At 36.0% G+C, this 11,261-nt stretch overlaps 1 protein-coding gene across 4 annotated transcripts in view; it reads left to right on the forward strand.

Moving 5' to 3' along the window:
• Nucleotides 1-11,261, forward strand: part of HACL1 (2-hydroxyacyl-CoA lyase 1) — a 56,193-nt gene that overhangs the window by 15,044 nt on the left and 29,888 nt on the right. The window contains exons 4-7 of one of the 4 annotated variants that reach the window (XM_006840009.1): nucleotides 1,556-1,636; nucleotides 3,184-3,256; nucleotides 7,938-8,015; nucleotides 9,610-9,704. In XM_006840009.1, coding sequence (XP_006840072.1) covers nucleotides 1,556-1,636; nucleotides 3,184-3,256; nucleotides 7,938-8,015; nucleotides 9,610-9,704 — 327 coding nt within the window. The remainder of the gene's footprint in view (nucleotides 1-1,555; nucleotides 1,637-3,183; nucleotides 3,257-7,937; nucleotides 8,016-9,609; nucleotides 9,705-11,261) is intronic. The other 3 variants (XM_006840010.1, XM_006840011.1, XM_006840012.1) reach the window with 3 other exon arrangements.

Consider the following 11,261-nt stretch of genomic DNA (forward strand, 5'->3'; position numbering starts at 1 on the left):
GCAAAATTAGTCGCCTTCGTCAGGAATGTCCTTCTGATGAATGTGGTGCTGGCGTTTTTTATGGCCAGCCATTTTGATAGACATTACTGTGGCAAGTGTTGTCTGACCTATTGCTTCAATAAACCAGAAGACAAGTAATTGTGTGTGAAGTAATAAAAGACGTGAACTAACCAAAAAGAAAAAAAAAAAAATTAGGGCATAGTCAAAAGTTATTACTAAACTTATTACTAAAATGAACTTCTAAAATTACACTAACCAGTGTGGTAGCCTTAGCTACATGAGGCTATATACACTTAAATTGAAATGAATTAAAATTAGATAATATTTAAGCTAAGCTATAAGCATGACTACCATATCAGACTGTGTAACTGTATATTTCCAGTGTTGCAGAAAATTTTGTAAGATACCATTGTTTTAGAAGTTTTCATTTAGTTGGTAATAATTAAGTTTCTTAAAGATTGACTTAAACAGAGCTTCCAAAGAAATTACTTGTTTTTGCAAATATTTTCCCAAGTTTATCATTTTAAGATGTTTTAATAAATATTTTCACCTAAACAAATTTTATATATACACAAATTTGTCGGTCTTACCCATTATAATTTCTGGGTTTTATGCCTGTCTTGGAAAGATCTTCGTTATTTAGAAATGATTTAAAAGAAACAAAACAACTCTTACATTCTTCTGGTATGTATGTATATATATATATATTCACACTTTTTATTGTGAATTGGGAGAAGATTTGTACAGCACATTGTAAGGTTTACATTTAACAAATCATGTGCTTGGTTTCATTTTAATGATTGCATTCCCCTCCATGAGCCATCACTTATCCTGCTTCTTCCTGTGATTCTTGTTTCCATTCCACCTTCTTTCCCAACTGTTCTGATTTTATACTTAGCTAAATGCTACTCTTTTGATCTTTAATGATTGGCCCTTCTGTGTTATGCATACCTCACTAGTGTTGTCCCTGCTATAGACCTCTCTAATGTTGGGTTGAAAATTGAGCCACGAGGGTGAGTTCAGTTTCAGACCTTCAGGGTGATCCAGGGTTCTTCCAGTCTTTTTCTCACCAGAAAGCCTGTTTTTGTGTGTGTGTGTGTTTAAATAATTTTGAGTTTTGTTCCACATTCAAATAAATTACTTTGTAAATATGGATATAACCTTTTCCTTAAAAAGTCAAAGCATCTAAGTTAAATAAAAAGACATTTGGGGGTTAGCACTCCATTTTAGAATTACTGTTATATCAAAGATCAAATGACATTATATTTATTGGGTAAGAAATCTAAAAAGCCATTTTTCTCCCCTACCACACAAAAGTTTACCTAGCTTTACAATAAATTGTTCTGACTGCAATCAACTTGATTTAGCCCCAATATAATAGATATAAAATATGAAGAGGTTAGTGAAATGTCATTTCAATTACTGAAGGAGAGTAATATAATCTTTCTCATTTTTTAATTGAAGTAATGTGCTAACGATTGTTTTACCAATTGTAATAAAGACCTTCTGAATCAGTTGTTATATTTGCTTTTAATACATTCTGCTTTGTTTCTAGGCCAGGAGCATGCCTTGTGGTTTCTGGTCCCGGTCTCATCCACGCCTTGGGTGGTATGGCCAATGCAAACATGAACTGTTGGTAATCAAATCCTCATTATTGAAAACCTTCTCTTAAAATTGTCACTTACTGAGTGGAGCAAGCACTCATCTGAGTTGGGAATGGCTGCAGGGAATGGCTTAAGTTAAAGCCGCAGTACTTAATTTCCTCATCCTGGTGATGCTTTCTTAATCTTATCTGATGCAGACTTCATGGAGATAATTAAAACTGTTTTTTGTGGTCAAAAGCAGAGACATAAAATTCTCAGAAGATGAATAAAAGTTAATATCAGTATTTCTGCCTCACATCCTTTTAAAGTCTCTGGAACCATAGACTTTAGAACTCTAAGGGCTACTGGAGATTTCCCTTCCCTATATATTATAGATGACGAATTGAGGCTCAAAGATATTAAATGGTATCTATGTATTGTTGCTGATTCTTTTTTTCTTCATGAAGCAATTGTACATATATAATAAAAATAAAAGTCTACTGGGTGTGTATAATACATAGATACTTTTTATTTGTACATATGTTTTTTAAACCAATTTGGAAATAATTTCAAACTTACTGAAAAGTTTCAAGAATAAATATAAATAGTAAAAAGACTGCTTGCATATAATTTTGCTGGGTTTCACTTATTGTTAACATATCATTTGCTTTATCATTTGTTCTGTCTGGAGAGATAGATACACAGATAGATATTTAGGTAGGTAAGTCAAAAGCAAACCCAACCAAACCCACTACTGTTCTGACTCATCCAAACCCAAAGCAAACTTATGGCCATCAAGTTGATTCTGATTCATAGCAACTCTTTGTGGAGAGAGTAGATCCCAGGTGGTATTGTAGGATAAGCACTGGACTGTTAACTGCAAGGTTGGCAGTTCAAACCCACCAGCTGCTCCATAGGAGAAAGATGAGACTGTTTGCTCCCCAAAAGATTTACAACCTCCTTAAATTTGGATCATTTGTTGGATTTATATTTCTTTAGGAAATATATCATTTTTGACTAATTTATTTTGTCTGCTATTGTGCTTCAAGATAAGCAGAAATCCCTTTTATTGCATCATTTTGTTGTTTAATTATACTCTTTTAAGATATGATTGTAAAGAATTTCTGGAAGGCAAGGCATAAAAAACCCCATAATTTATTGAGTTAGAAAAAATTAGTTGTAAAATTTTAAAACAAAATATATTTTTCCAAACCATGTTTTTTGGAATTTAAAATTACTCAGTTTAGTTTATTTCATGAGCAGTTTAGGTTTGTGATACCCTTTTTATCATCCTTGAAAGGTAAGAATTTTGTTGCTGAGGAATATCACTTTTCCTATCATTTCCAAATAGTCTCACATAGGAAAGTATAAAATTTCTTCTGTCCTTATCTTAGGAATAATAGGAAGAGAACAAAAATTCATTTTATATCACCCAACTTAGAAGTTAGGACCAACATCACAAAAAAAGGACAAAGGAAAACCAGTTTTTATAGATTTCTTTAAAAGAAAGGTTATTGTATCAGGTTGCTTTCTAAATCTTTATCTACAGTCTTGAAGAAAAATGTAATTGTTTTTTTTTTTTTTTAAATTAATCTTTCAGGCCCTTGATTGTGATTGGTGGTTCCTCTGAACAAAGTCAGGAAACAATGGGAGCCTTTCAGGAGTTCCCTCAGGTACCCACCTCTAAGACGTTTCCTCTGGTCTGCCAGCACATTATGAGTTATAGGAAAGTAATAAAGAAAAGTCATGCCTACAAAACAAAAATTAAACAAAATAGATGTTCCTAAGATAATAGGAAAGTCATTTTCCTAAACTAAAAGACAATCTCAGGATGAATATTGAGAAAGACCTTAGGCCCTACTTAAGATCAGTTTTCCAAGGATTATCCCCTTTTTAACAAGCTTTTAGACTCTGAAATAAATCTTCCAAGAGTCAAAAAGATGTAAGAATGAAATTGATTTTATACTATTCTTCTCAGATATTAGAGAAATAAAAAGTTCAGAGCGAAAATCCTACTTCAACTGAATACTAATAGACCCTGGGCCCACTACTTGTCTGTCAGTCTTTTGTTCATAGTGGCTTGCATGTTACTGTGGTGATGGAAACGATACTACTGGTATTTCAAATACCATCTGGATCCTTCATGATGAGTAGGCTTCATTGGTACTTCCAGACTATGAAGAAAGGCCTAGTGAGCTATATAGAAGTGAGAGTATATTTAGACGAGAGATACATTGATAAATACCAAAGGCAAATATGATTGTGTCATACATATCAGGTTTTTTACATGGCTAAGCTATACAGGGTCGCTATGGGTCGGAACCGACTCGATGGCACTTAACAACAACAACAACAAGCTCTAGTAGCGTAGTGGTTACCAATCGGAATGCAAACCTCAAGGTCACCAGTTCGAAACTACCAGCTGTTTCGTGGGAGAAAGATGAGGCTTTCTGCTCCTGTAAAGATTTACAACCTTGGAAACCCTGTATAGTGTTATGAGTCGGAACTGACTCCACGGCACGTAACCACCAACCACCACCAATATCTATAAAATTGATACCATAATACTATCAGAATAAAAAGTGTACTAGGGATATTATAATAGATGATGTTATGATTTTAAAGATTAAAGATAGGCTATGGCATACTTTCTTTTCCTTTAGCTTATAGCTAAAACATAATTTAATTTTTTTGAAAAAAATTGAGAATGTGCTGTTTTGTTAAAGCAAGCAAAAAGATAAGCTTTCTCTCTGCTGATGGCATGGATTTGCTTTCCCAAACTAGGATTGAGTGTTAAAGAGATGAACTACTAATAAACACTGTCCAAAAGAACATAACCTAAACTTTGCTACAATTAAAATGAGTCTGTGGGTACAGAGTAAGCAATACACAGCTTCTTGCCCTTACAGGGCTTTTTATAGTCTAGAAGAGAATGCAGATATTAAAGACTTATAGAGGTCTAAAATACGTATGTATCTTTAAACACAGACTGTCTTAAATTATTTCATCAAGGATTCTTTGGGTGTGCATCTTGCAGTTATGTGTTTGGTGGGCTACTAGAGCTGTCTTACTAACATCAGACTGTTTGCAGGAGGAGCATTTCTGTGGTTAGAGCAGCCAGCTTATAATAACTGCTGTTCACATTTGGGGTCCTAAATAGTCTTCTCTACAATGTCTGCTGCAATGATTTGGGGATATACCAAAGTCTGTATTCAGGCTTTTGAGCAGATACCAAACCTCTTTTATTTTTTCTTACAGAAGTAATTCATGTTCCTGGTTAGGAAATAATCCAATAGTTGTGGTGCATGTAGTGAAAAATAAATGCCTTCTAACACTCTCCTCCACGGAGCTCTGGTAGCGTAATGGTTACGAATCAGGCTGCAAACCGCTAGTTCAGCAGTTCGAAACTACCAGCTGTTCCGCAGGAGAAAGATGAGGTTTTCTGCTCCTGTAAAGATTTACTGCCTTGGAAACCCTGTACAGGGTTACTATGGGTTGGAATCGACTCGATGGCACTTAACAACAACAACAACAACACTCTCCTCCAACACTCATCTGTCAGTTTGTCGTACTGTGGTGTCTTGAGTGTTGCTGTGATTCTGTAAGTTATACCACGGGTATTTTAAATACCATTAGGGTTGCCCATGGTGGACAGGTTTCAGCTTACCTTCCAGATGAACACAGACTAGAAAGAAGAAGAGATGGACTACTTCTGTATATTTAGTCACTGAAAACCTGGCAAAATATTGAATGATGCAGAAAACATCAAAAGAAGATGAAAAGAATTACATAGAGTCACTGTCCCAAAAAGGAATGGTTGATGTTCAACCATTTCAAGAGGTACATATGATCAAGAGACAGTGATCCTGAAGGAAGATGTCCAAGATGCACAGAAGGCATTGGCAAAGCACAAGACACCAGAAATAGAGGAATACAAACTGAAATCATTCAACAAACTGATGCCTCACTGGAGGCACTCACTCATCTATGTCAAGAAATTTGGAAGACAGCTACCTGGCCCAACTGGCTTGAAGAGATCCATACTTATGCCCATTCCAAAGAGAGGTGTCCCAGTGGAATGCAGAAATCATCGGACAATATCATTGATATTACATGTGAGTAAAGGTAATACAGAAAAGGCTGCAACTATACGTTAACAGAGAACTTCTAGAGGTTCAAGCCAGATCCAGAAGAGGATGTGGAGCCAGGGATATCATTGCTGATGTCCGATGGATCTTGGCTGAAAGTAGAGAGTATCAGAAAGATGTTTACCTGTGTTTTATCAACTACACAAAGGCTTTTGATCATGTGAATCATGACAAACCATGGACAACATTGCAAAGTGTGAGTATTCCAGAACACTTAATTGGGCTCATGAGGAACCTGTACATAGACCAAGAGACAGTTCTTCAAACAGAACAAGGGAACACCAAATGGTTTACAATTAGGAAAGGTGTGCACCAGGGCTTTATTATTTCACCATACATATTCAATCTGTATGTTCAGCAAATAATCCAAAAAGCTGGACTGTGTGAAGAAAAGTGTGGCATCAGGATTGGAGGAAGAATCATTTACAACCTGAGATCTGCAGATGATACAACCTTGTTTGTTGGAAGTAAACAGGACTTAAAATACTTACTGATAGAGATCAAAGACCACAGATCTTCAGTGTAAAGAAAACGAAAATCCTTACCACTATACCAATAAATGACATCACTGTAAATGGAGAAAATATTGAAATTGACAAAGACTTCAGTTCTCTTGCATCAACCATCAACGCTAAAGGAAACAGCAGTCAAGAAATCAAATGAAGTATTGCATTAGGCAAATCTGCACAGGACCTCTTTAAAATGGTGAAGAGCAAAGGTGTCAGTTTGAGAAGTAAAGTATGCCTGACCCAAGCCATGGTATTTTCAGTAACCTCATATGCATGCAAAAGTAGGACAGTGACTAAGGAAAATCATAGAAGAATTTATGCATTTGAGTTATGGTGTTGGAGAACATTGAAAGTACTGTGGACTGCCAAAAGAACAAATAGATCTGTGTTTCAAGAAGTACAGCTAGGTACTCTTTGTAAGCCAGGATGACCAGACTTCGTCTCTCATACTTTGGACATATATATTGTGAGGAGGGACCAGTCAGTCACTGGAGAAGACGATCATGTTTGATAAAGTGGAGAGTCGGAGTAAAAGAGGAAGACCCCCAGTGAGATGGGTTGGCACAATGGCAGCAGCAGTGGGGAAGGTGTAGCAAAGATTGTGAAGTTGCTGTGGGACCCGGCAGTGTTTCATTCTGTTGTGCATAGGGTCTCTGTGAGTCAGTACCAACTTGATGGCACTTAACAACAACAACAATGCTCCCTCTCCAAAAGGAGAGAGACACCCTCTATTCAGATAACACACAGGATCATATGTCCGTTAAACAACCTGTGAAAAGCTGCATCAGAAAGTGATTAGCCCTGGACAGAGAGAGGAGTGTTGTCTGTCGTACTGTTTGTGACTTGTGAGTTGCTGTGATTCTGGAAGCTATGCCACAGGTATTTTAAATACCAGCAGGATCACCTATGGTGGACAGGTTTCAGATGAGCTTCCAGATGAAGACAGACTAGGAAAAGGAGTAACAAACGACTTCCGAATATGTACTCACTGAAAACCTTATGAATAGCAGAGAAACGCTGTCAGATATAGTGCCGGAAAATGAACTCCTCAAGGGAGGGAGAGTAGGTGGAGCCATATATAACATATGCCACACCTTCCTTTTCTCACTTAATACTGGTGCTCTTTTCTGTATTAGTACATCTGGAAAAATAGCTGCATAGCATTCTTCTGTGTGAATGCACCATAGCTTATTAAAGTAGTCCCTTAGTGATTTTTTTTTTCTTTCTGAAAATAGTGCTTCAGTGACCACCTTAGTTTATATTTTTTATACCCCAGTGCAAGTATTATCCCTAGATTTGGAATTGCTGCATCTAAGTGTATGCTTATTATAATTTGTAGTTGACATTGTCAATATTCCTTCCTATTTTTACTCTTACTAGTACAGTAGTTCATGAGGACACTTCTTTTCTTGTGTTCTTGGAGACACTAGGTTGTCACCAAGCTTTTTCATTTTTGCCCATATCTAAGAATTGTAATGGTATCTTATTTTGATATGCTTGCTGGATTATATTAAGACAGAAATTTGATTGTGCTTTGCAAAGGCTTTATAAAAAATTTTAAAAAAAGTCTAGCTAATGCATTTTCTTCATCTCACCTCTAAAACTAATAGACAGTAATGATTTACCATTTTGTCTTTCTTTAAAAAAGTAATATGATCTGTGGGTGAAATTTTCAGTGATTTTCTCTTTGCACATAGGTTGAAGCTTGTAGATTATATAGCAAATTCTCTGTCCGGCCAAGCAGCATAGAAGCGATTCCTTCTATTATTGAAAAGGTACAGTAAATATTTACAAGTTCTTCTAGTGACTACGGAACTGCAGTAGCATAGTGGGTTACATGTTGGTCTCAAACTGCTCACTGCAAAGTCAGCAGTTTGAATCCACCAGCTGCTCCCTGGGAAAAAGATGATTTCTGTTCCCATAAAGATTTACCGCCTTAGAAACCCTATACAGAGTTGCTATGAGTTGGAACTGACTCCACGGCACACCACCATCACCACCGCCACCACCATGAGTCGGAACCAACCTGATGGCACATAGCAGTAGCAGCTTAGTGACTCTTTGTTCTTTTTTTTTTTTTTCAGTTGCTGATAACCTATGATAATTTTATTCTCAATGGAATGAGTAGCAATTAGAAATATGCACAAGTAATTAAAAATGACACTATTAAATAGCTACTCACATTTGATAATCACTGCATTATATTTAATAAAAGAAACAGATAAAATAAGTTTTTTTTTTATGTTTCTCCTGTGCTTTAATTTTTTAGATTATTTTTTAAAATTCATATACAAGTAAAGAAAAATGTATAGTCAAACCCTGTGTGTCCTCTTTTTTTCTTTGAAAATTAGGACTAATACATATAAGACCATCTCTTGATTGGCTAAACAGCATATTATCAATTTTAGTTAACCAACATTTGTATGTGAGATTATATTTCAGCTGTTTCAAAACTGTGAGTTACAGAAAGCTTTTGACACACACTACAGCATCACTGTTTCTGGGAACTCTACCAAATATGAGAATTCAGAAGCAGGTGAAAGTACATGTTCCAGAAGGAAGAATTGGCAGACAGAGCCTGGTGAATAATTTCTAAGATAAAAGTATAACAGAAAATTAATTTTTAAACCCTAAGTATTTTCTTTCTTAGCTCAATCTTTAAAAGAGAATCAATAAAGGTCATTTAATGAACAGTCTTTTAGAACTTATTTTTTAGAGCAGTTTTAGGTTTACAGGAAAATTATGCAGGACGTACAAAGTTCCCTTGTACTCCTCTCCCTCCTACACAGTACTTCTGTTAACATCTTGTATTCCTGTGGCAAGTCTTGTACCATCTTGTATTCCTGTGGCAAATAATGAACCAATATTGATTCATTATGATTAAAGTCCATAGTTTACATTAGGGCTCACACTTGGTGTTGTACAGTCCTATGGGTTTTGGCCAATGCTTGATGTCATATATCCATCATTAGAGTCTCATACAGAATAGTTCCACTACCCTAAAACTGCCCAGTGCCTCACCTCTTCATCCCAACCCCTCTCTTCTTGGCCCCCCTGACGACCATTGATCTGTTCACTGTCTTTATAGCTTAGCCTTTTCCAGAATGTCATACAGTTGGAATTACACAGTATGTAGTACTGGCTTCTTTGACTTTGCGGTTTTTATTGAAGGTTCTCTGCCTTTTCACATATTGATAGCTTATTTTGGTGTGGGGGGGCATTTTAATTTTAAATAAAATTGTTTTTTATTCTTTCTAAGAATGATCCCCCAAATTAGCATTTATTTTATAGTTTCAATTGCTTTTCAAGTGGGATATAATAATAAGGATTGAATTTAAAAATCTATTCTTCTATTTACAATAACCGAAGGCCGTGAGGAGCAGCATTTATGGTCGCCCTGGGACTTGCTATGTTGATATACCTGCAGATTTTGTAAACCGCCAGGTGAATGCAAATTCTATAAAGTGAGTAATAAGATTTTCTTAGTTGTATCATCACAATATTTACCTTTAAAAAAAAATTTGCTTAGATGTTTATAAGTTAATTTTCGTTAGTCTTAACTTATAATGATTTAGTAATTAAACTCATCTTAGTCAAAGGGATTAGTTCTCTTAATTAAATTAAAATTGTTGTTGAGTGCCATTGAGTTGGCTCCAACTCATAGAGACCCTGTATAGTGTTTTCAAGGAGCAACTGGTGGATTTGAACTGCTGACCTTGTGGTTCACAGTCTATTGCTAACCCTACAGTGCCACACCAGGAATCCTATTAAAATAGTATTATTTGATAATTATTTTTTTGGTTTTGAACTTCTCTACTGTAGTTTGTGTGAAAGTTAATAATTACTTTTGAATTTGAGTTTCCTGAACTCATTTGAAATGATTCCTCCAGTTACCATAAATGGTACATGTTAATATGGCATACATTATTGGAGAGTCTGTATGATATAAACCAGGAAGTGAGGCCACTGTTGAAAAAGCATTAGGACTCAGCAAAAAAGTTTTAGTTTGCCTATCCATCTCTCTCTCTGTATTTAAAAATATTTGTACGCAGTTGCTTGTGATTTATCATATACCCTTATTCTTCAGATAAACTCTGGGTGAACAATAAATATGAGGAACGTCTTTTGCATTGTGATCTCAGTCACCCCTGATAAAGATGGTACTGTTGCTAATTTGTCAACCATCTAACTATTTAGTGCATTTGTTCTGTTGTGGAACAGATCATTCTCTAGTGACTACAGGGAGCCAGTGGGCCTCTCTATACACCCAATGTGCCAAGGAATGATTTCTGTTTGGGCGTGCCACACAGAAAGGGTCCTATATTGTGCATAATAGCTGAGTATGCCAATAAAAATAATTTAGGAGGGACATGACAGTCATAGTTAGCTCTTTTGAACTTACTTTAATTTTCTTCAACTTCAGCCTGAACATGCATATGAGCACTTGATGGTCTGTTCCACAGTCTTCCCCTGTTCTTATTTAAGCTGATAATTTGGAGCATTTATACTGTCTCCTTCCACAGATATAGTCAATATGATATCTGTGTCTTCCATCTTGTGAGTTCCATGTAGGTAGTCATCTTTTATACTGCTTAAAAAGTGTATTTGCAATAAATAAGTCATTGGTTTTGAAAAATTCTGTCGTGTAATATCCTGTATTGTTTCCGTCACCAAAGCCCTATTTTCCAACTACTCGTTCTTCCTCTTTGTTTCCAACCTTTGCATTCCAGTTATCAGTGCTGTTTGATTGCATGTTTGATAAGTTTCAGACTAAAGAAGTTGGTAGAATTCTTCAACCAACCACTTTCACTACTACATTGCAGTTGCCATCAACCCAAATTTCATGTTAATGAAATACCTATTTGACTAGTTATTGTTGTTGTTGTCAGGTGCCATCGAGTCAGTAACGACTCATAGTGACCTTTTGCATAGTAGAATGAAACACTGCCCGATCCTGGGCCAACCTCACTACTATTGCCACACTTGAGTCCATTGATGTTGCCACTTGGCCAATCCATCTC

The sequence above is a fragment of the Chrysochloris asiatica genome, unplaced genomic scaffold (genome assembly GCF_000296735.1).
Source record: "Chrysochloris asiatica unplaced genomic scaffold, ChrAsi1.0 scaffold00028, whole genome shotgun sequence".
NCBI lineage: Eukaryota > Metazoa > Chordata > Mammalia > Afrosoricida > Chrysochloridae > Chrysochloris > Chrysochloris asiatica.